The sequence below is a fragment of the Anolis sagrei genome, chromosome 9 (assembly GCF_037176765.1).
Source record: "Anolis sagrei isolate rAnoSag1 chromosome 9, rAnoSag1.mat, whole genome shotgun sequence".
NCBI classification, from domain to species: Eukaryota; Metazoa; Chordata; class Lepidosauria; order Squamata; family Dactyloidae; genus Anolis; species Anolis sagrei.
In genome coordinates, this window is record NC_090029.1 from 21,861,281 (window position 1) to 21,887,539 (window position 26,259).

At 42.5% G+C, this 26,259-nt stretch overlaps 1 protein-coding gene across 10 annotated transcripts in view; it reads right to left on the reverse strand.

Moving 5' to 3' along the window:
* AKAP13 (A-kinase anchoring protein 13) overlaps positions 1-26,259 on the reverse strand; it is a 290,558-nt gene that overhangs the window by 80,328 nt on the left and 183,971 nt on the right. For all 10 annotated transcript variants that reach the window (XM_067471354.1, XM_067471352.1, XM_067471349.1 and 7 more), the window contains 2 exons: positions 7,777-7,858; positions 69-208 (listed from right to left, as the gene is read on the reverse strand). In XM_067471354.1, coding sequence (XP_067327455.1) covers positions 69-208; positions 7,777-7,858 — 222 coding nt within the window. The remainder of the gene's footprint in view (positions 1-68; positions 209-7,776; positions 7,859-26,259) is intronic.

Genomic DNA, 26,259 nt, shown 5'->3' on the forward strand with positions numbered 1-26,259 from the left:
AGTTGAATATCTGAGAAGAAAGAGATTGTGTTGTGCACAGGATGAATGTGTGGACGATTCAGCCTTACCTTCCCAAAGTCCACTTCATCCATCCCATCTTCTCCTGGCAACGGAAAGAGATCCGTCACACTCCCAGATCCTGTTTTAAGGATGCCTTGCGAGGAGGTGTCATTACCAGTTAATCGATCTTCTAGAAAATTATAACTTCCTGTGAAAGAAAAAAAATGGATTTAACACTCTCATATGGCTTCAAAAATTGCTTATTATACTAATAGGAATGGGTTTTTACAGCTACAGAAGCAATCACAATAGCTCAGCAGCATTTTGTTGTATTAGCCCTTCCACCTTTATGGCAATTTCTACAGAATTTTTTTGTGTTTAAAGAACTACACATATATTGACCCACTAACTTTTTAGACAGACAGAAATGCTAGACTATAGGTTTGTGTACGCGCAGCCTTCTGGGGATTCATAATGGGGATTTGTCCCTAGAGATAGAGTTGCCCAATCCTACAGCAAAATACACCTATTGTATTATGGATAAAAATCGTTATCTATCTATATAAATAAAAATATAATGTTCGTTTGTGGGATTAACATAACTCAAAAACCACTGGACGAATTGACACCAAATTTGGACACAAGACACCTAACAACCCAATGTATATCCTTCACTCAAAAAAATTGATTTTGTCATTTGGGAGTTGTAGTTTATGGGATTTATAGTTTACCTACAATCAACGACGGAATTGAACCAAACTTGGCACACAGTTCTCCCATGACAAACAGAAAATACTGGAAGGGTTTGGTGGGCAGTGTCCTTTGGTTTTGGAGTTGTAGTTCACCTACATCCAGAGATCACTGTGGACTCAAACAATGATGGATCCGGACCAAACGCTACACGTATACTCAATATGCCCAAATGTGAACACTGGTGGAGTTTGGGGAAAATAGAATCTTGACATTTGGGAGTTGTAGTTGCTGGGATTTATAGTTCACCTACAATCACAGAGCATTCTGAACCCCACCAACGATAGAATTGGGCCAAACCCCCACACAGAACCCCCATGTGGTCCACAGCAATACGTGGCAGGGGACGGTTAGTATCCATATAAATAAAAATGTAATGTTCGTTTGTGGGATTAACAGAACTCAAAAACCACTGGGGTAATTGACACTAAATTTGGACACAAGACACCTATCAGGCCAACAAGTGACCGTCACTCATAAGAATACTGAAAAACACAGTGGAAGGGACTTAAAAAGCCAAAAAACAAAAACTACATTACAACACATGCACAAAACCACATATATACACAAACACACATATAAACACACACATATACACATAACACATATGTGCATAACACACATATACACATAACGTAAACATACAAAGCACATATACACAGACGGCCACAGCAACGTGTGGCAGGGGACGGCTAGTACCTAATAAAAGTGAAAATATGTATGTATGTATGTATGTATGCATTATGTGGCTGGGGTGCTGTTACACCCAAACTCCCAGGAATGTCAGTTGTTTACGCTCCAGTTAATGAGAGGTAAAAAAAAAAAAAAGAAAGGTTTTCCCCTGACATTGTACAGTTGTGTCCAACTCTGGGGATTGGTACTCATCTCCCTTTCTAAGCCGAAGAGCCAGCATTATCCATAGACACCTCCAAGGTCATGTGGCCAGCATGACTCCATGGAGCGCCGATACCTTCTCGTCAGAGCAGTACCTATTGATCTACTCACATTTGCATGTTTTCAAACTCCTAGGTTGGCAGAAGCTGGGGCTAACAATGGGAGCTCACCCCATCTCACAGATTCAAACCACCAACCTTATGGTCAACTTAGTGGTTTAACCTGCTGCGCCACCGCAGCCCCTTAAATAGGTTAAATACAATAAATAAATAAATAAAATTTCCTGACTACGAATTGTCAACTAATAGTCCCCACCAACCCACCATCACTATGTCAATAAGCCAAATCAGTAAAAGTATTAGCAGAGACACTCTGCATGAGAAAAGTGAAAGCAAGGGCTGGAAATAGTGGCATTCCAGAGAGGAGCTGCCACGCCACAGAGCAGGTGTGGTTCCCTTCCCTGCACCTTCTCTGCTTTCTAACCAACCTGGCAAGCTCAAATTTCTTTTCCGTAAGTGGGAAAGGGGAAAAAAGAGGGAAGGGCCGGGGGGTGGGCGGAAAGCAAAGCCCTGACAGTCTGCAAAGCAGTGTTTCCCACGAATCCAGCTGGCAGCTCAACAGAGCATATCCCACCGCATTCCAGACTGAGAAACCCGCCAGCTCTGCAAAAAACCTTCGGGTGGAAAATTGAAAAGGAAGTTCCAGATTGGCCACCGGGCAGACACCTTGTCCAAAGACGTTAATCAAACTTCGGCTGAAAGGTATAATCGGCAGCAGGGTCAGCAAAGGGGCACGGAGGGGATATGCACCCAAAAGAGAGAGCCCCCTCTATTCTCTAAGTTCCTTTTGTTGTTCATTCGTTAAGTCGTTTCCGACTCTTCGTGACCTCATGGACCAGCCCATACCAGAGCTCCCTGTTGCCCGTCACCACCCCCAGCTCCCTCAAGGTCAATCCAGTCACTTCAAGGATGCCATCCATCCATCTTGCCTTTGGTCGGCCCCTCTTCCTTTTTCCTTTCATTTTCCCAAGCATCACTGCCTTCTCCAAACTTTCCTGTCTTCTCATTATGTGGCCAAAATACTTTATCTTTGCCTCTACTATCCTTCCCTCCAATAAGCAATCGAGCTTTATTTCCTGAAGTATGGACTCGTTGGATCTTCTGGCGGTCCAAGGCACTCTCAGAACTTCCCTCCAGCACCACAGTTCAAAAGCATCTCTCTTCCTTCACTCAGCCTTCCCCTAAAGTCCAGCTCTCACATCCGTAGGTGACTATGGGGAATTCTATTGCTTTGACTATGCGGATCTTCGTTGCCAGTGTGATGTCTCTACTCTTTACTATTTTATCGAGATTGGACATTGCTCTCCTCCCAAGAAGGAAGCGTCTCCCGATTTCCTGGCTGCAGTCTGCGTCTGCAGTAATCTTTGCACCTAGAAATACAAAGTCTGTCACGGCCTCCACGTTTTCTCCTGCTATTTCCCACGTGTCAATCATTCTTGTTGCCATAATCTTGGGTTTTTTTATGTTTATCTGCAAACCAGCTTTTGCGCTTTCTTCTTTCACCTCGATTAGAAGGCACTCTAAAAATCAGTTTATGGATCTGACATGGACTTAAGAAGTCAGTCACTTAGAACACAGACATACAAAGATGCATTTGACATTTACATGGTTCCAATGTAATACGAATGCAAGCGTTCCTGGGGTGACCAAGCTCCTCTGTCCCTCATTCTCAAAAAAGGAAAGAGGGATGGAAACTGTCGTCCACAATTGTAAACAAATTACATTCCTCCTTATATCTGAACTACGGTTTCTTAACATTAGAGGTTGGATGCTTCAGACTTATTTATTTATCATATCAGAAGCAAACTGAGGGTACAGTTGTAATGTAGTTTTAAAACAAAACAGTTTAAAACTTGGCATTACACTAAATGTCCTTTGACCAGTAGCTGGCCACTTGGAGTGCCTCTAGTGTCACTGTAAGAAGGTCTTCCATTGTGCATGTAGCAGGGCTCAGACTGCATTGTAATAGGTGGTCAGTAGTTTGCTCTTCTCCACACTCACATGTTGTGGACTCCACTTTGTGGCCCCATTTCTTGTTAGCTCTGCATTTCGTGGTGCCAGAGTGCAGTCTGTTCAGTGCCTTCCAAGTCCACCAGTCTTCTGTGCCTCTAATCCAGTATCAGCCATTGCTTGAGTTCTGGGTTTTAGCCTGCCACTTTGGGACTCTCGCTTGCTGAGGTGTTCCTGCAAGTATCTCTGTAACAATCTTAGAAAACTATTTCTTGATTTAAGGCATTGGAGTGCTGGCTGATATCCAAACAGGGGATGGACTGGAGATGTCACTGCCTTGGTCCTTTCATTATTGGCTGCTACTTCCCAGTGGATGTCAGGTGGTGCAATACCAGCTAAACAGTATAATTTCTCTAGTGGTGTAGGGTGTAGACATCACATGATAATGCAGTATGTCTCATTAAGAGCCACATCCACTGTTTTACTGTGGTGAGATGTGTTCCACACTGGGCATGCATACCCAGCAGCAAGGGGAGATGTCTTCACTGTGTCTGGTTGTGATCCCCAGGTTGCACCAGCCAGCTTTCATTGTTTCTAGCATTTTTGCTTGATACTCAGGCAGTGCTTCTTGTAAGTCAGAGCACTGTCTAGGATAACCCCCAGGCATTTTAGTGTGCTGCCATGCTCCAGTGGGATTCCTCAGAGCTCGAGATGCTTGTCTGTTCTTAAGATGTGAAGCACACATTTGTGTTTTAGATGATTAAGAATTGGCTGGTTTTCCTGTAAAAGGCAGTAGGAGCACCTGAAGCTTTGGAGAGCTTCTGTTCAACCATTTCAAAGCTCCCTGCTTGGGCGATGATAGCACGATCGTCAGCATAGATGAAGGTCTCTGTCCCTTCTGGCAGTGGCTGGTCATTTGAATAAATGTTAAACATTAATAGAGCAAAACTTACAGTTTGATGTTTATTGATTGTAATTGTTTAATGTTTAAAATGGTCAAGAATTTGTTAATAATTAAGAATAGTTACAATTTGGTTATGATTTTTATGGTTTTATTATTATGCTGTTGTTGCTCCCATGATAACAGTGACGGTGATTATGTTTGTTTCCCATTTTGTTTCCAAGATCACAATTTAAGTATCAAGATCAACCCCACATTAAAGTCTAGAAAAATAGGTTGAAAAGCCATAGTTTTTTTCAGGTTTGATCTCAGGGTCCCCGGTGGTGCAATGGGTTAAAGTGCTGAGCTGCTGAACTTGCTGATCAAAAGATCGCAGGCCCAAATCCGGGGAGTGGCATGAGCTCCCGCTGTTAGACCCAGCTTCTGCCAACCAGCAGTTTGAAAACATGCAAATATGAGTAGATCAATAGGTACCGCTCCAGCAGGAAGGTAACAGCACTGCATGCAGTCATGCCAGCCACATGACCTAGGTGTCTATGGACAATGCCGGCTTTTTGGCTTAGAAATGGAGATGAGCACCAACCTCCAGAGTCGGGCACGATCGGACTTAATATCAGGGGGAAACCTTTGTCTTTTTTACCGCTCATTAACTGGAGCATAAACAACTGACATTCCTGGGAGTTTGGGTGTAACAGAGCACTATGACACCCCATCAGCACCTCTGGGAAGCCCATTGCCTCCAAATTAATATAAACACAATTTTTCCTTTATGGGATGTTTGCTATACAGGTGGACTCTTAAGTCCATAAAATAACTCTAGATCGTTTCCTCATGCTTTCTAAAAAGCCCACCCAGAAGTTAAACGAATTATTAAATTCTCTGTATTGAAGAAACAGTTAAAATAATATAATTATCCTGACATGGAAAAATGGTTTTCATCTTGTTGGGAACATTTAAACTCCAAAAGTTTTGGAAAGCCTGCTTTCCATTTCTTCAATTTACTTGAACTTGGGTTGAACAAGCAGAATGTACTTTCAATAAAATCCTAAATCACCGACACAGACGTATTTGGAAGTTGGGAGACTTGAGGGGGGAAAGGAATTCTGGAAGTTGAAGTCCACAACACCTGGAGGGCCCAAGTTGGCCCATGCATTTTTCTGAATGAAACAGAGAGTGTTTGAGGACCGGGACATCCATAGGGATACCAAGGGGCTTGTTTATAAAGCTATTGTCCTCCAAAACCCTGCTATATGCCTGCGAGACGTGGACTATTTACAGACGTCACATGCAACTCCTAGAACGATTCCATCAGTGTTGCCACAGAAAAATCCAAGCATTGAAGCGATGGTCCTCCACCATCAACTCCGCTGGACCGACCACATTGTCCGGATGCCCGACCATGGTCTCCCAAAGCAGTTGCCCTACTCCAAACTCAAGAACGGAAAATGGAATGTTGGTGGACAGGAAAAGAGATCTAAAGATGGGCTTAAAGTCAACCTTAAAAACTCTGGCATAGACACTGAGAACTGGGAAGCCCTGGCCCTTGAGTGCTCCAGCTGGAGGTCAGCTGTGACCAGCAGTGCTATAGAATTTGAAGAGGCACGAATGGAGGGCGAAAGAGAGGAACGTGCCAAGAGGAAGGCGCCTCAAACCAACCCCAACCGGGACCATCTTCCACCTGAAAACTGATGCTCTCACTGTGGGAGAACATGCAGATCAAGAACAGGGCTCCACAGCCACCTACAGACCCACCGACAGGAAACCCATCTTGGAAGACAATCCTACTCGGACAACGATGGATCGCCTAAGTTAGTACTAAATAACTCCTGTTATACACTGTAATTTAATGTACTATGTTTTAAAAGATGTTGAGCATAAAACAAAGTGTGTGCACTGACCATTACAAAACAAAGTCATCCTTGCGGTGAATGCTGGAATTGGGAACATTCCAGATTTTGGATTTGCAGATGAGGGAACTCAACCTGTAAGATTTCAAGGTTTCCTGATCCGCTAAAGTAGCAGCAGCACCCACATTTTCTGGTAAGCAGAGTATATTACACTACCACATACATTTTATTAGGAAAAGCATGATCATGAGTTTCTCCTCGTCTCAATCCCAGCTCAGCCTGGAATTTCAAAAATGTTCCTCTCTATTCCTGTGAATATTAACTATGGTGTGGACCTGCTACTTCAATGTACTCACTTGAAGGAACACAGAGTGTCCATCCGTCTGTCTGAAATGCTGATCTGAAACTGGATTGGGAAGAGCAAAGGAATTGGGCCCAATAAAGAAGTCTCCTCTGGGGGAACCCAACAAAGGATTCCCCCAGGCAAGAAGCAGCTAGGCTTTGAAGCTGCAAGGCCATTCAATGCTAATCAAGCTGGTCAACTGCAACATTCTCACCTGCCTCCAACAGACAATGAGTTTCTCCCACCCTGGATATTATTCCACAGATATATAAACCTCACTTGCCTAGTTTCCAACAGACCTCACAACCTCTGAGGATCCTGCCATAGATGTGGGAGAAATGTCAGGAGGGAATGCTTCTGGAACGTGGCCATACAGCCCAGAAAACTCACAGCAACCCCAAAATGCCCCTGTTTTGGCTTACATACAAATTCAAGAGCAAACCTACAGAATATATTTTGTTTGTAACTTGAGGACTACCTGTATACGATATTGAGGAGGCACAGATATTGATCAATGGTGAAGTGATAAGAACGTGTGATATATAATGGGCTAAAAGCCTTTTTATTTCGACTTTGGAGGTTGTTTTTTCCTATGTCTCTATGATAAGGAAAAGTCTAAAATTCCAGCTTCTTTTTGCCACAATGAGTTCCCAAACCTACACTTCCAAAAGAAGCAATGCCTTTCCTGAGAGGCTCAAACATGTGTTGCATTATAAGTTTTAAGCTGTACCCTTTTAAAAAAATCATGTAGTCTTTTGATCTCACAAGATCTCCAAAAGGTGGTTCTCATGGCAAATATCAGATCTGTATACCATTTCAGGAACCCAACCTATGGCTATCATAATGCAGGTTGCTGTATCTAGGCTACCTTTATCTAGGAAAAGTTGCAACCTGGAAGCGCAATCTGGAAGGTAACCAGCCTGGCAAAGAACTCCAAAGAAAAGAACTATTCTGCGTATCCTTGTACCCAGATGATTAACACCCTAACAGCACAGCATCCCTTTCCTTTCCTTTCTGTAAACATCATCTTACCTGAAGAATGACAAGAGTGCTTTGTTTCCAAAAGTGAGGCATCTGAAGAAGATTCAGCAGGACACCAGCTTTCACGGTTAATCTAAGGAAAAAAAAGCAGAGGAGTAGCAAATTAACATAACATTTGCATGTGGTGTTTGTACCCAATAGCTCCTATTATTATTATTATTATTATTGACACAAATTATTATTTTACTGACACAAAAACACAGTATGTCACAGCAAACGAGATCTATATGCTGGATTTCGTATCACAAAATCACAAGTCGAACTCTTCCCAAGCGTTTACGACTATGTGATGTATTTGTGAATGATGTGTGCAGATCCAAGTCAGGTGGGCTTTTGCAGTTGACAGATTGTGATTTTGTCTGTGTTTATTGTTTCCAAATGCTGGCTAAGATCTTTTGGCATGGCACCCAGTATGCCAATGAGCACTGGGACCACCTGTACTGGTTGATGCCAGAGCCGTTGCAGTTCAATTTTGAGGTCTTGATAAAGGATGAGTTTTTCCTGTTGTGTTTCCTCAATGCGACTGTCACCCAGTATGGCAACATCAATAATCCAAACTTTTTTCTTTTCCACAATCATGATATCTGGTGTATTGTGTTCCTAAACTTTGTCAGTCTACTATTATCTATATATATAAATTTGTTAGGGGCATCCAACGAGGAAACAAAACTCAAAAACCCCCCAACGAAACTTAACCAAAATTCCCATGCCCATAACACAACCCACAAGGTACAAACATATCTACTCAAAATGAAAAACAACACAACAACACACTCACAAAATGGCAAAACAACAAAACTCAAAAAAACCCCAACGAAACTTAACCAAAATCCCCGTGCCCATAACACAACCCACAAGGTACAAACATATCTACTCAAAATGAAAAACAACACAACAACACACTCACAAAACGGCAAAACAACTGAGCATGCGCATTGGCGCCCAGCCGCAAGTTCCCTGGCGCGCGCACATGGCCTTCCGGCCAACGTTCCCTCTGCGGAAACCATGCCCACTCCAAGCCGCGCCGCGCCGCTTCCCGCACACACACACCCCCTGCCGCACACACAAACGCAACCCCACACTCCATCACTCCCCCCGCCGCCGCATACACACACGCAACCCCACTCCCCTGCCACCACACACACACACGCAACCCCACGCTCCATCACTCCCCCCACCGCCGCACACACACGCAACCCCACTCCCCCCGCTGCCGCACACACACACGCAACCCCACTCCCCCCGCCGCCGCACACACACACGCAACCCCACGCTCCATCACTCCCCCCGCTGCCGCACACACACACGCAACCCCACACTCCATCACTCCCCCCACCGCCGCACACACACGCAACCCCACTCCCCCCGCTGCCGCACACACACACGCAACCCCACTCCCCCCGCCGCCGTACACACACACGCAACCCCACGCTCCATCACTCCCCTGCCCCAATCTTACCTCCTTTTACTTCACGCCCCCTCCAAACCCCACCCCACCCCTTCCCGCCCTGTCAAAATCTAGAAAGACAGGAAGGAAGGAAAGAAGGAAGAAAGAGAAAGGGAGGTAAACAAAAAGGGGGAAGGAAGGAAAGTTAGAGGAAGAAGAAAAGGAAAGAAAAGGAAAGATGGAAGGAAAGAAAAGAGAGACAGCAGAAGAGAAAGAAAAAGGGGGAAGGAAGGAAAGAGATAGACAAAGAAGAGGAGAAGGAAAGATGGGAAGGAAGGAAGAAAGGAAGGAGGGAGGGAGGGAGGGAGGGAGGGAGGGAAAGAAGGAGAGAAAGAGGGAAGATTGGCCACAGCAACACGTGGCGGGTAAAGGTTGTTATTTCTATTATTATTATGATGATGCTATTGTTCCTATGAGAGCCTTTTAGGGGGAATGGGAGAGGTGTCAGGTCCCGGAGGCAATGCATTGCATTATTGTTATTGTTATGATGGTGGTGAAATAAAAGGAAATAAAAAGTGAAAGAAGGAAGCAAACAGGGAGGGAAGAAAGGCAAAGGAAGAAAAGGGGAGGGAATGAAGGAAAGAGAGAAGGATGAAACCAAGTAGTGAAAGAAGGAAAGAAAGAAAGAGGTAGAGAAGGAAGAAAGGAGAGAAAGGGGGAGGAAAAGGGGAAGGAATAGGTAGGTACCTCTCTTTCATAATAGTCCAGATATTTACCTCAACTTTGATAAGTTTTACTATAGGCCACAGCAACGCGTGGCAGGGCACAGCTAGTATATTATATTATTATTATTATTGCTGTGTCAGGAGTGACTTGAGAAACGACAACGACATATTTGGTTTATACTTTCATGGACTACAGCCACAAACCTCTTCTGGTTTCATCTGACAAAGTGCCTAATAAAACCTCACAACTTCTGATGATGCCTGCCATAGATGCAGGCAAAAAGTCAGGAGAGAATGCTTCTGGAACATGACCATACTGCCCAAAACACTTACAGCAACCCACTGCCTAATAAAACCATGCTAATTTTGGAGATGTTGTAAGAGACTCGCTGTCAAAAATATTCAAATACGCAAGGGTTTAATGTCCTCTAAAACAGGGCCCAAATGCTGCCTTCTCAAGTTCCACCAAGCCTTATTTTGGAAAACTTCATACCCAGCATTCAATGGAGGGTTGTTGTAGGTTTTTCGAGCTATATGGCCATGTTCTAGAAGCGCTCTGTCCTGATGTTTCGCCTGCATCTATGGCAGTTTCCTAGTTTTAATAGTTTCCAACAAATCTCACAACCTCTGAGGATGCCTGCCATAGATGCAGGCGAAACGTCAGGAGAGAATGCTTCTAGAACATGGCCATACAGCCTGAAAAACCTACAACAACCCAGTGATTTCTGTCGTGAAAGCCTTCGACAATACATTCAATGGAGGATTTATGAAAGGCCTTCATACAATGTAGTTTACAAACAGCAAGGCATGCCATTTGTGTGAAGCTCCATTTTCCAGATCTATCAAGATGAGCATTTGTCAACCTGGGGGTCAGAACCCCTGCGGGAGTCGAGAGGGGTTGTCAGAGGGGTCAACAAAGACCATCAGAAAACACAGTTTTTCCTGTTGGTCATGGGGATTCTGTGAGAGAAGTTTGGTCTTTGATCGCAGGTCAGTTGTTTTCTACCTGTGGGTCCCCAGATGTTCTGGCCTTCAACTCCCAGAAATCCTAACAGCTGGTAAACAGGCTGGGATTTCTGGAAGTTGTAGGCCAAAACATCTAGGTACCCACAGGTTGAGAACCACTGTTGTAGGTGAACTATAAATCCCAGCAACTACAACTCCCAAATGTCAAGGTCTATTTTCCCCAAACTCCACCAGTGTCCACATTTGGGCATACTGAGTATTCGTGCTAAGTTTAGTCCAGATCCATCATTGTTTGAGTCCACAGTGCTCTCTGGATCTAGGTGAACTACAACTCCAAAACTCAAGGTCAATGCCCACCAAACCCTTCCAGTATTTTCTGTTGGTCACGGGAGTTCTGTGTGCCAAATTTGGTTCAATTCCATTGTTGGTGGAGCTGAGAATTTATTTATTTATTTATTTATTCATTCATTTTGGGCTTTTATATCCCATCCTATCTCAACTCCACAGAGGGACTCAGGACAGCTAACAAATCGGCACCCCATGGCGCTCACATAACATAAATATACAACTTAACAGCAATATAATAACAATATAAAACAGTATAAAACAATATAAAAACAATCAAGCAGTCAGCGGTCACCGGTTTTAATCATCACCCAAGGGCAGTCTATCAGTTTGATGTAAGTCGTCACATCATGAAGTCAGCCTAATCTACAAAGCCAGGATTTTACTTGTTTCCGGAAGGTCAAGAGGGATGCAGCAGATCTAATTTCACTCAGGAGGGAGGGCCACCACAGAAAAGGCCCTGTCCCTTGTCCCCGCCACATGCAATTGCGATAATGGGGGGACAATGAGCAGGGTCTCCCCGGATGATCTTACGAATGCTCAAGAATGTTCACCTACAATCAAAGAATGCTCTTTGGTTCTTTCATTGTAGGTGAACTATAAATCCCAGCAACTACAACTCCTAAATGACAAAATCAACCCACCTACCACCACCCCACAAACCCACCAGTATTCAAATTTGGGTGTATTGGGTATTTGTGTCAAATTTGATTCACTGAATGAAAATGCATCCTGCATCTCAGATATTTACATTACGATTCGTAACAGTGGCAAAATTACAGTTATTAAGTACCAACGAAAATAATTTTATGGTCGAGGGTCACCACAATATGAGGAACTGTATTAAGAGGTTGTGGCATTAGGAAGGTTGAGAAGCACTGATCAAGATGCTTTAAGACTAAAACCTGTCAACAAACCACGGAACCTGGTGGCCAGTCTTTACCACTCACCTGTTCACCTAAGATGATCACAAGGCATTCCAACCCTGGACCACCTCCCTGGGCTTAAGTGCCATGCAACAGATAACCCCCCTGAGCTATAAAAACAAACTTAGCTCACCAAGGGGGATACACGTGGATTATTTTAAGCTTTCCATTTCCTTATTATACCCTCGGGTCTACATTTCCTTTAATCAAGTTTCAATTTAGCTTTCAGAATGAGAGCAACACACTTTTTCCTGTTTGTTACATGATAGCATACATTTCAAAGCCAAGACACAATGTTTATGAGTGAAGACTTCCAGATTTTGCTATTGCCTTTGCACTGTGTTTTAGTTTGCAAGCTTTGCTTACAAATACTGAAGCCTCCCCATGAGATCGATTTTCCCACAATAAAAGCCCGGGCCCCAAACCCCTCAATAATCAGGGACACGGATTAAGCAAAACCTGGCAAATCTTTGCCAAGTGATTCCTTTCCATTAGAGCAGTGTTTCTCAACCTGGGGGTCGGGAGGGGAGTTTCAGAGGTGTCACCAAAGACCATCAGAAAACACATAGTTCTTATGGTCTTAGGAACACTTTTGGAAGAGAACACTGAAGATCTCTCCGCCTGTCCTTCTATTCCCTTTTGGTGTTGGTCAACTACAACTCCCAGAATTCAAAAACAGACCCCCTCCCCCACAACCCCACTAGTATTCAATGTTGGCCATGTAGGTAGTGTGCCAAGTTTGGTGCAGATCCATTATTGGCTAGGTTCAGAGTGCTCTTTGATTGTAGCTTAACTATAAATCCCAGCAACAACCCCCAAATGTCACAATCTATTATTCCCAAACTCCTCCAGTGTTCACAGTATTTTCTACTGGTTATGGGGGTCTTGTGTGGGAAGTTGGTGGGGTTCAGAATGCTCTTTGATTGTAGGTGAACTATAAATCTTAGCAACTACAACCCCCAAATGTCACAATCTATTATTCCCAAACTCCTCCAGTGTTCACATTTGGGCATATTGAGTATTTGTACTAAGTTTGGTCCAGATCTATCATTGTTTGTGTCCAGCTCCAAAGTCTCCACAAAAAAGCTTTGTAACCCATTATGTATCATCTCTGGATGTAGGTGAACTACAACTCAAGGTCAATGCCCACCAAACCCTTGCAGTATTTTCTGTTGGTCATGGGAGTCCTGTGTGCCAAGTTTGGTTCAGTTGCATCGCTGGCGGAGTTCAGAATGCTCTTTGATTGCAAGTGAACTACAAATCCCAGCAACTACAACTTCCAAATGACAAAATCGACACCCCCCCCCCCCCCCAACCCACCAGTATTCAAATTTGGGAGTATAGGATATTTGTGCCAGTGAATGAAAATACATCCTGCATATCAGATATTTACATTACGATACATAACAATAGCAAAATTACAGTTATGAAGTAGCAACGCAAATAATGTTATGTTTGGGGGTCACCACAACAGGAGGAAATGAATTAAAGGGTCGTGGCATTTGGGAGGTTGAGAAACACTGCATTAGAGGTTCCTCCTACCCAAGTTAAAACGGAGGAGCAGCCAGAATCCATTAGTTACCCATCAAGTTGGCTGCATTCCTCCAGTCGCCTTCTCTGCCAGGAAAATAAAGTTCTTAAACAGTGACAAACATTCCCAGACTGCCACCTTGCTGTTTGGTGGAACAGTTACTAATTTTAGATTTGGAGGGTGAGAAAGAAGGCCAAGAACCGTTAGTTAGCCAGGAGAGGTATTTGCAGCTCTCTCCTCCACACCCTATTGAAAAGAAAAGCCAAGATGGAAAAAGGACAGACCTACTCAAACAAACTGCTGGTGGGAAGGCTAAACACTTTTCTTTCGGTGCCTTTTTTCGGAAAGAACACAGTTTTCATAAAAGTGAATTTCAATCGCTTGCATGCTCTAAATTAGAACTTTTCCAAAATGAAGTGGAAAAATATTGCTGGAAGCCCAGGATTTTGAAAGATGCAGCCTTAGTATTGTAAGAGCTGACATGCCCATGCACCTAGCTAGGAGTAGACAGAACTACAAAGTCATAGACTCACACTGATCTTGGTTAAGGGGACAACGTATGATGCGGATTTGCAGCAATTTTCCATCCACTGGTTTTGATGGAATGCAATAGAACAGTGTTTCCCAACCTGAGAATTGGGACCCTTGGGGGGTGCTGCGAGGGGGTATCAGAGGGGTCTCCAAAGATCATCTGAAAACACAGTATTTTCTGTTGGTTACATGGGTTCTGTGTAGGAAGTCTGGCCCCATTCTATCATTGGTGGGGTTCGGAATGCTCTTTGATTGTAGGTGAACTATAAATCCCAGCAACTACAACTCCCAAAAGTCAAGGTCTATTTCCCCCCAGACTCCACCAGTGTTGACATTAGGGCATATTGAGTATTTGTGCCGAGTTTGGTCCAGATCCCTCATTGTTTGAATCCATAGTGCTCTCTGGATGTAGGTGAACTACAACTTCAAAATTCAAGCTCAATGCCCACCAAAGCCTTCCACTATTTTCTATTGGTCATGGGAGTTTTGGGTGCCAAGTTGGTTCAATTCTATCGTTGTTGAAGTTCAGATTGCTCTTTTATTGTAGGTGAACTATAAATCCCAGCAACTACAACTCCCACAGGACAAAAATGAATCCACCCCTCCAACCCCCAAATTTGGGCGTACCAGATATTTGTGCCAAATTTGGTCCAGTGAATTGAACTACATCCTGCATATCAGATATTTACATTACGATTCATAACAGTAGCAAAATTACAGTAATGAAGTAGCAACGAAAATAATTTTATGGTTGGGGGGTCACCACAACATGAGGAACTGCATTAAGGGGTTGCGGAATTAGGAAGGTTGAGAACCACTGCGATAGAACCAAATTCTGGAAGAAGGGCTGTTATTGTAGCTTTTGCACAAAGGCCAAGTAGGGAAGAGAACAGCTGCATGGAGCTTGAAAGAAGCATGCATAAGAAAGCAAAAGATGGCTCGGCTCTGATATGTCTGTTGCCTGTGGCCTTCCAAGCAATTTGGAACTATAAACCCCACCTTCTATGACCACTGAGTATGCCAATGAGGATGACTGAAATGAAGAGTCCACCAATATTTTGAAAGTAAAGAATCCCACCCCTGAATTTGAAAAGTTGGATTCACAATCTCTGCCATTAAAGGGACCAGAAAATAGGAAATTCATCAAAATATAGCATTGCTGGAGCCTTGGGACACTATTCTCTTCCTCTTAAACCTAGATTGTGATGAGATAGAGGTAGATGCGTTCTAGAAGAATTTCATAAACAAAAGAAATGCGAGCAACAGAACGACATATGAAGGTTTTCATACTACAATATTGAGCAGAAAGACAGTAAAGGCAACATAAGCCAACAAATGAGTTGGGATGAGTTGCCCATAGATGGAACGACATACACACTACAGGATTAACTTTTATTATCAGCAGTATTCCATTTCTCTACATTGTTTTTCATTTAAAAAGAACAAATCACTGAGCAAAATCCATTACAAATTACGAAATATATTCATATGTTTGAGTCAACAATGGGCATATGACTGTGCTTCACAGAATCACAGAGTTGGAAGAGACCTCGTGGGCCATCCAGTCCAACCTCATTTTGCCAAGAAGCTGGAAAATCACATTCAAAGCACCCCCCACAGATAGCCATCCAGCCTCTGCTTAAAAGCCTCGAAAGAAGGAGCCTCCACCACACTCCAGGGCACAGAGTTCCAATGCTGAACAGCTCTCATCACTAGGAAGTTCTTCCTCATGTTCAGGTAGAATCTCCTTTCCTGTAGTTTGAAGCCATTGTCCCATTGCGTCCTAGTCTCCAGGGTGGCAGAAAACAAGCTTGCTCTCTCTTCCCTATGACTTCCCCTCACATATTTATACATGGCCCACATCATGTCTCTTCTCAGCCTTCTCCTCTGCAGGCTAAACATGCCCAACTCTTTCGGCCGCTCCTCATAGGGCTTGTTCTCCAGAACCTTAATCATTTGAGTCGTCCTCCTATGGACACATTCCAGCTTAGCGTCAACATCTCTCTTAAACTGTGATGCCCAGAATTGGACACAATATTCCAGGTGTGGTCTGACTGAAGGCTAAACATGCCCAACTCTTTAAGCCGCTCCTCATAGGGATTTTTCTCCAGACCCTCAATCATCTGAGTCGCCCTCCTCTGGACACATTCCAGCTTGTCAACATCTCCCTTAAACTGTTGTGCCTAGAATTGGAACCAGTATTCCAGGTCTGGTCGGACTGCAGGCTAAACATGCCCAGCTCTTTCAGCCACTCCTCATAGGGATTGTTCTCCAGACCATTGATCATTTTAGTTTCCCTCTTTTAAACACATTCCAGCTTGTCAATGTTTCCCTTAAACTGTGGTGTCCAGAATTGGAACCAGTATTCCAGGTGTGGTGTGACCACAGGCTAAACATGCCCAGCTCTTTAAGCTCCTCCTCATAGGTTTTGTTCTCCAGAACCTTAATCATTTGAGTCGCACTTCTATGGACACATTCCAGCTTAGAGTCAACACCTCCCTTAAACTGTGGTGCCCAGAATTGGACACAGTATTCCAGGTGTGGTCTGACTGCAGGCTAAACATGCCCAGCTCTTTCAGCCGCTCCTCATAAGGATTGTTCTCCAGACCATTGATCATTTTAGTTTCCCTCTTCTGGACACATTCCAGCTTGTCAACATCTCCCTTAAATTGTGGTGTAAATGCCCTTACAAAGAAACGCTAATTTACTCCTGAGTAAACATGCAGAGCATTCCATACTATCAGCTACTGACCATTTTAATTCATGCTCTTGAATGGAGCAACTTCAGACCTTATCTAGCAGTGATTCCTTCAACAGAAGCTAGGGGAGATATGACCGTGACCGTGGAAAAAGAAGCAACAGCCTACCTTCAACAAGACCACATCTACAGCCCTGTCCACCTTGGAAATGTCGCACAGGCTGTACCGTCTCTTGTGCCGTTCGTACATGTTGTCCGAAAAACGGGAAAACAGAGAGAGCAGAGACAACCATGAACTCCAGAACAGATTCAGTAATTCAGCAAGCGAGGGCTCCCGAAATCTCTCCCAGATGTGTTTGCTGAGAGTCCCAGAGATCTCTTTCTCTCTGAATCACGCTGAGTCTGGCCAGCTCTCTTAACAGGAAGAAGGAAAAAAAGTCTCAACACTGTGGCTGGCTGATTAAAAAAAAAAACTTCTTGGAACACAGAGCTACTTGTATGGAAGGCGAATGCAGCGCACAGGATGGATACGCAGAAGATGGTTGGCTCTGCAAAAGGGTGGGGTTTTCTTAAAGTCATGCCAATTTCTCCCTGTTAACTTTTTTTGCCACTGAAAGTTCGCAAGTCTCAAATTTAATAGCAGAATAGTCTTTGAATACAGGAAAGGAAGAAAGAAAAATGGAGGGAGCAAAAGAACCAGATGTGTGAAACAACAAAAAACTGCAAAGAGAGGGAGGGAACAACAGGCGAGACTGGATCTCACCCTGTCTCATTGGCACCAGACCCAGAAAGTTTTGTTGCTGAGTTAATAAAGAAGGGGAAAGGCCAGCCATTTAAAATGCATACATGTATGTCACACTTTGCTTTTCTATCTTTATCATGCATTGGTCACTTTTCACCAAGGAGCCCCCGGTCGCGCAATGGGTTAAACTCTTTTGCCGGCAGCACTGAAGACCGACAGGTCGGAGGTTCGAATCCGCAGAGAGCGTGGATGAGCTCCCTCTGTCAGTTCCAGCTCCCCATGCCGGGACATAAGAGAAGCCCCCACAAGGATGGTAAAAAGCCAGAGTGAAAAAAGGGGGCCAGGAGGACAGTTCCATCTTGTTTCCTGTGTTATGCTTTGTTGTTGTTGTTCATTCGTTCAGTCGTCTCCGACTCTTCGTGACTTCATGGACCAGCCCACGCCAGAGCTCCCTGTCGGCCGTTACCACCCCCAGCTCCCTATGCTAATATTATATTATATTATATTATATTATATTATATTATTGTGTATTCATATACATGGAGCCCCCAGTGGCGCAGTGGGTTAAACCCCTATGCCGGCAGAACTGAAGACCGACAGGTCGCAGGTTCGAATCCAAGGAGAGGCAGATGAGCTCCCTCTATCAGCTCCAGCTCCTCATGTGAGGACATGAGAGAAGCCTCCCACAAGGATGATAAAAATATCAAAATCATCTGGGCGTCCCCTGGGCAACGTCCTTGCAGATGGCCAATTCTCTCACACCAGAAGCGACTTGCAGTTTCTCAAGTCACTCCTGACACGACATATATATATATATATATATATATATATATATATATATATATTCATATACAATACAATATAATACTAATAACAATTCAATATTATGATTATATATTTTACATTACAAGTAATATTACTAATAATCTATATAAATAAAAATGTAATCTTCATTTGTGGAATTAACAGAACTCAAAAACCACTGGGGGAATTGACACCAAATTTGGACACAAGACACCTAACAGTCCAACGAGTGTCCATCATCCCTAAAAATACATACACACACACAATAACCCCCAGCAGAACAGACTTTAAAAACCCAAAGTACATCATATATACATATACACATACACTCATATACACACAGGCACACATTCATACACACACACGTATATATATGCACAAACACACATAAATATACATATATACACACATACAAATACATACACACATGCATGCACACATATATATACATATACACATGCACACACATATACACAATATGCATGTACACATAAATACACAAATATATATACACATATATATACACACACATATATACACCCATACACACACAAATATATATACACCCATATATATATATAAGCACAATATATACACAAATGTATACACACACCTAAACACATATATACACACACAAAACACATATACACAGACTGGGCCATAGCAACGCGTGGCAGGGACGGCTAGTCTATATGAATAAAAATGAAATGTTTGTATGTGGGATTAACATAACTCAAAAACCACTGGATGAATTGACACCAAATTTGGACACAATATACCTATCAGACCAATGAGTGACCATCACTCATAAAAACATTGAAAAACACTGCAGAAGAAATTTTAAAATCCCCTGTGGGGTGAGAAAGGCGGCATATAAATGCCATAAATAAATAAATAAAACATCAAAGCATCTGGGCAATGTCCCCTGGGCATCGTCCTTCACTCACACCTCGAGCAACTTGAAATTTCTCAAATCGCTCCTGACACACACAAAAAAAATCAACAACTTTTCACCATGATCCTGAACAAGCCAAGAAGCCTGACGAGAACACAAGGGAAAAGGTGGTGGCCCCAAGACAGTCACTCCCCTCCTGATCCAAGAGGAAAACGTCACTCTTTGCTCACTGCTCCAGCGCTCTGTGAGAGATTAACATTAATTGCAATTGTGGGAATATGATTCACCTCTTTGGAAGAATTACTGGGGGAAACAGAGCAGAGGTTTCTTCCTTCATGTCCGGTGTCGTCTGTCTCTTCTGTACTTACAGAGAAGAAGAGAAAAGAGCAAAACTGTGGATTTTGAATGATGCACTTTAAGAACTCAGGGGCTTTGTTGTTGTCGTTGTTGTTAACAACAACAACAACAATAATAATAATAACAATAATAATAGGATTTAAAGATAGAACTGCAAAATTTGAGCGGCAAAGACTCTGGCACAAGCCAGTCAAGGTGGTCCCAGTGGTGATCAACACACTGGGTGCAGTGCCTAAAGACCATGGCCTGCACTTAAAAACAATCAGCGCTGACTAAATCACCACCTGTCGGCTGCAAAAGGCCACCCTACTTGGATCTCCACGCATTATTTGCTGATATATCACACAGTCCTAGACACTTGGACTGTCCGACGTGTGATCAAATACAAAAGCCAGCATAATGATCTTGTTTGCTGTGTAGGCTGTTAGGAATTGTGGGAGTTGAAGTCCAAAACAACTGGAGGGCCAAAGTTTGCCAATGTCTGGTCTCGATGCATGCAAATAAATATGTAGCTCTGTGGGGTTCAGAGATTCTCAAAACACAGGCAAGGCAAAAGGGGAAACAACCCTATGCAGAATCCATTCTTCCCTAGAGCACGGCTTCTTAAACTTTGGGTCCTGACCCCTAATGGGGTCCCCCTGAGATCAATGCGGGGGTTCTGAAAAATCTGGCAACAGTAAAAGTTTTGTAAACATCACCTATGTTTGGGACATTTACACGAAACTGTTCCACAGTGTTTACAATGGACTCTGCAGAAGATGCTTCAGCTGTACTCCATAAAAAAAGGAAAGGCTGATTTGTATCAGTAGATGATTGATGTCTATATTTCTATATACCTGGGGTCACATAAAAATTTCCCAGGCGGAAAGGAGTCCCGAGTGGAAAAAAGGTTAAGAAGCACAGGAGAGTGAAGCCAAGAACATGATTGAGTTATTGAAGACTACAAATTGGCGCTACATGCCAAATTTGTTCTGAACCAAACCCCAGGTCTCCTTCCTAAAACAAAATCTCTCGGATCCCCTTCGCTGTCTGTTCCGCCTCTTATCCATGGCTGCATTCAGGGCTTCGTTCTCTATCAATAGGCCATTCATATCAGCAGCCAGTCTGAAGAACACGCTGCCACACAGTTTCCTGTTTTCAAAACTGATTGAGCTCCCTTTCACCCTCCATGCCCGCCTCTGGCCTCTCTGGGATGAAATCTTTCTATTCTTTCCCTTCGTTGGGATCATCATTGTAGCTTTGCAGCAAATACATGCAGGGAAAAACGAAGGTGCAAGAGAAAGATGACAGGCTTGCTATCTCTTTGGTCACAAGAGAGCAAGGATGCCAGACTCCAATGCTTCGTGCTGTTTCTCTTGCAAATAAAAAAGTTCCCAATAATATGCATACATCAGAAATGCATAAACAAATAACTTTCAGATTTTTTTTAAAAAAATCAAAACCAAAAGTAACAAGTTGAAAACCCCCTACATGTTTGCGTGTGTGTGTGTGTGTATCTCTCTCTCTCTCTCTCACACACACACACACACAAACACACTAATTGAGTCAACAATGAGCATATGATTCAGCTTCATAAAACCCTAGAGTTGGAAGAGAACTCATGGACCATCCAGTCCAACCCGAGACAAGAAGCAGGAAAAATGCATTCAAAGCACCTCTGACAGATGGCTTTTATCCATGGTCCTCATCACGTATCCTCTCAACCTTCTCTTTGGCACGCTAAACAAGCCCAGCTCTTTAAGCCGCTCCTCATAGGGCTTGTTCTCCAGACCCTTGATCATTTTAGTTGCCCTCCTCTGGACACATTCCAGCTTGTTGACATCTCCCTTCAATTGTGGTGCCCAGAATTGGACCCAGTGTGATTCCAGGTGTGGTCTGACCAAGGCAGAATGGAGGGGTAGCAGGACTTCCCTGGATCTAGACACTAGACTCCTGTTTATGCAGGCCAAAATCCCATTGGCTTTTTTAGCTGCCACATCACATTGTTGGCTCACGTTTAACTTATTATCCACGAGGACTCCAAAATCTTTGTCAACCTGCAAGCAAATTCCATTAGTTCAACAGGTGTGATGCAACAGGGATTAATGCATGAAACCCAGGATCAGAACCAACAAACCTCTGAACACAACTCAAAGGATGCAACTCAAAGGAAAACCAGCAAGAAACCAATGTTGCCTACTATCTGGTCAAATATCTGTGTAGCTCCCCTCCTTGACACACTGACCAAGAATTCTATTTTTATTAAGTTGCGCTCTCTCATCTCTGGAGCCCCAAGACATAAACCTGTGATGACACAACTGAGGGGTTTCCAACATCCATAATTTTTATGGCAAGAGGACCTTTTGAAGTCTGAGGACTTGCAACTGACATTCTTGAAAAGCTCTGAGCAATCAACAGCTGACCAGTCACTGAAAGCACAGTCACTTGCAGCAACTCAAGGGTTTTGGAGGCTTCAGACAAGGAACAAGGAACTTCCCAGCACAGTCCTTAATCTGGAAAAGGCCACAAATGCAATCTCTAGTATGGTTTTGCCATTAGAACTAGAATCATCTGTATCTATCCCATCCTCTTCTTGGGATTAGGATTTAAGGTCACCCTCATTAGTGATTTAACAATGGATTCCTACTTGCTAGGAGAGTGGATGACATGACTCTTTCAACTTATTTATTTATTTATTTACTTACGACATTTATATGCCACCCTTCTCACCCCAAAGGGGACTCCGAGCGGCTTATATACACACACACACACACACACACACAAAATATATTATGTTATCAGCATAGTACAATAGCAGTATTAAATATTACTGTATTGTACTATACCATTATATTGTAATATTATTAGTAATATTACATGTAACATAAATATATAATTATAATATCATATTATTAGTATTAGTATTATATTGCATTACATTATATTATTATACATTTTATCATTTTACATTATAATATTATAAATAAGTATTATATTACATTAGGTAAAGGCTGTGTTACAAATAAGAGCATTACCCATAGCTAATGTTTAAAAAGGGTATCATGATATAACGTATCGTCAGGTTGCATGTTTACTTTTTTATGTGAATATTAGTCCATGTTTGCTGTAAACATTCCTTTAAAAACGTTTATCTTGTTACTTTTTCTGAAATTCAAATTTATTTATTGTGTCAGAAGCAAATTTTGGGTACAATTGTAATGTATTTAAAAACACAAACAAAGATAAAAACATGGCATTTTACTATTATATTATACCATACTATTATAATAGAATATATTAGGTAAAGGTAAAGGTTGTCCCCTGACATTAAGTCCAGTCATGTCCGACTCTGGGGTGTGGTGCTCATCTCCATTTCTAAGCCGAAGAGCCAGTGTTGTCCATGGACACCTCCAAGGTCATGTGGCTGGCATGACTGCATGGAGTGCTGCTACCTTCCCGCTGGAGCAGTACCTATTGATCGACTCACATTTGCATGTTTTCGAACTGCTAGGTTGGCAGAAGCTAGGGCTGACAGTGGAAGCTCATGCCGCTCCCCGAAATTGAACCTGCAACCTTTCGGTCAACAAGCTCAGCAGCTCAGTGCTTTAACCCACTGCACCACTGGGGCTCCAGTATATATTGCATTACATTATAATATTATAAATATTATATGTATATACAATATATATGCGCCTATAAGTCTATTTTTATTGCAATTAGAAATAGTACAGAAAAAAAAACACAAGGAGGTTAAAATATTATAAAATCAAATGTAATTAAACTATTTACAGAATTAATCATATTAAAATAAGTATTGATATTTATGTTATCAGACACTTCTCCTTTCCACATTCAGACATGTCTTTGCAAGTGACCCTATTGCAAAATCGGGATTTTCTAGGATCTTTTTCTGTACTCGCTGTGTATGACAACAAATGCATCTTATGATGCACCTTCCAATTACTCATGCTCCATGTTGACAAAGTGGGGAAAACCTGCAATCAAAGAGTTACTTCCAGTTGGCAAATTAACCCCTCTGGTCATTCAGCCCTCTCCCTGGAAGGGGCCGTGATGATTCATAATGATATGGACAACAAGTGGTGACATGACAACTTTGGGGTCATTTTTGCTTGAGGAACCATGGAATAGCTTACATAGTTCCACATCCTTCTCAGGAACATCCCCTGATTTGCCAATCAGAGAGGAATGACAGGTGATTCATAATTGGAATTATATACAATACACATTGGTATAAGCCATTGTCTCATATATGCCTCATTTTGGAGCACACACAAAACGACTGGGACCTGACATGGGGAGCCAAACTTGTTGATGGGTCTGCCTGCACCTCTCTGGTCACCTCCAAGATAGCAGTTGTCACAATGGGGCATATGAGAAGGGCTGCTCATCTTCTTTACTGCTCCACACCAGTATGCTACATAGCCACATCTATCACTATATCTTATTCTCTGGTATGGCTTATACTGCGCAAATACTTAGAAATCCTGCTACGGCTTATTTTATGGGTATGGCTTATTTTCGGGGAAACATGGCATCATGAACAACCACAGTTTCAGCAGAAATTATCCTCGTCTACCACTTCTAAAATTTGTTAAAATTATTATTTTAAGGCATAAATAATAATAATAATAACAATCATCATCATCATCATCATCATCATCATCGTCATCATAGAATCATAGAATCAAAGAGTTGGAAGAGACCTCATGGGCCATCCAGTCCAACCCCCTGCCAAGAAGCAGGAATATTGCATTCAAATCACCCCTGACAGATGGCCAATAATAATAATGCTTTATTTGTAGCCCATTCTATCTCCCCAAGGGAACTAACTTGTGATCAGTGACAGACAATTTCTCCAGATATACAGAGACAAGAATAACCACCATGGCTCAATGAAACAGCCCATTCTTTTACATATAGATGACTCCCAGTAAGTTCCCAGGAACTTTGGTACCAGGTGGGAAAGATTCCTTCCTGGAATTCCTCCAAGGCTAAGAGAGTGTGACTTGCCCAAGGTCACTCAATGCATCTTCCTGCCTGAAGAGAGACTTTAGCAGTATTGAGTGATTTGTGTATTTTTTTTAATGTACCGTGTAAATGTAAAAGCTTATTTTCCTGTTAACACAAGGAGGGGTATTAGGGCATGTAAGAAATGTAAGAAATCGGCTAGTGAGTGTGTGTTAACTGTAAAATAAAAGGCGAAAGATTTATTTATTTATTTATTTGATGCACTTATTAACCGCCATTCTCAGCCCATAAGGGCGACTCATGGCGGTGTACAGTACACATAAAAGACAATTACAAAAAAGCCAGTTTCAACAACATATAAACTATACAACAATTACAGACTACACTAAAAATCCGCTTCGTCTCTTAGTGGAATCATAGCCAGTCTCATATTCTTTGTTCCATTCCAGTTCTCATTACCGTATTGTTTAGCACTTAATTAAATGCCCTCTCGAACAGCCATGTCTTAAGGCTTTTTCGAAAGGACATGAGGGAAGGCGCCTGTCTGATGTGTGCAGGGAGAGTGTTCCACAGCCGGGGGGCCACCACCGAGAAGGCCCTCTCCCTCGTCCCCGCCAGCCGTGCCTGTGAGGCAGGCGGGATCGAGAGAAGGGCCCCCCCAGACGATCTCAAGGTCCTCGTGGGCTCGTAGGCCAAGATGCGGTCGGAAAGGTATTTTGGGCCGGAACCGTTTAGGGCTTTGTAGGCCAAAACCAGCACCTTGAATTGGGTCCGGTAGCAAATCGGCAGCCAGTGAAGCTGGGACAACAAGGGCGTTGTGTGCTCCCTGCCACCCGCTCCAGTTAGTAACATGGCTGCCGCGCCATGTTACTAACGATCTGAAGAGAACCCAGAGTATTTCATGAAGAGACACAAAAGATTTTAAAAAGAACATTTATAAGAAAATCGGAGTATTATTTGTTAGGTTTTACAGATTTGGATCTACAACTGATGGAACAAGAGGATAAACTTTTTACATATATGACGACTGCCGCTAGAATTGTTTTTTGCTAGAGAATGGAAGAAAGACTCAGTACCACCCATACAGGAATGGGTGGAAAAAATTAGACAAAAAAAGGACATGGATGAATTGACTTTTTTGTTGAAGAAAAATACAAGTATGATACTAAGAAGAACGAATTGGGATAATCTCCATGAATATCTGGATAATTTGGGAAAATAAGAAACAAGAGAGACAATTTCTTTTTGAACTTATTTTATATTTTTGAATAATAAGAAGTTATGATCCAAGAAGATGGAATGGAAGTCATTTTTTTTTGTTTTTGTTTTTCTTTTTTGTTTTTTGTGTATTTTTGTAGAATTTTATTTTAGGGGTTATTTGGGATTTTAGTATATTTTTTTGTTTCTTCTTTTTTCTCTTTTTTTTCTTTATTTCCTCACTTTCCTATACTTTATTGTTCTCACTCTTTCGTTGTAATCTATATAAAAATTAATAAAATTCTAATTTAAACAAAAAACAAAAAGAACCCTGTAAAATAAAGGCACTAAGCTGATCGGTTGGGCTATGCCTGGGGAGCTAGCTGAGCCTGGGTATTTTGG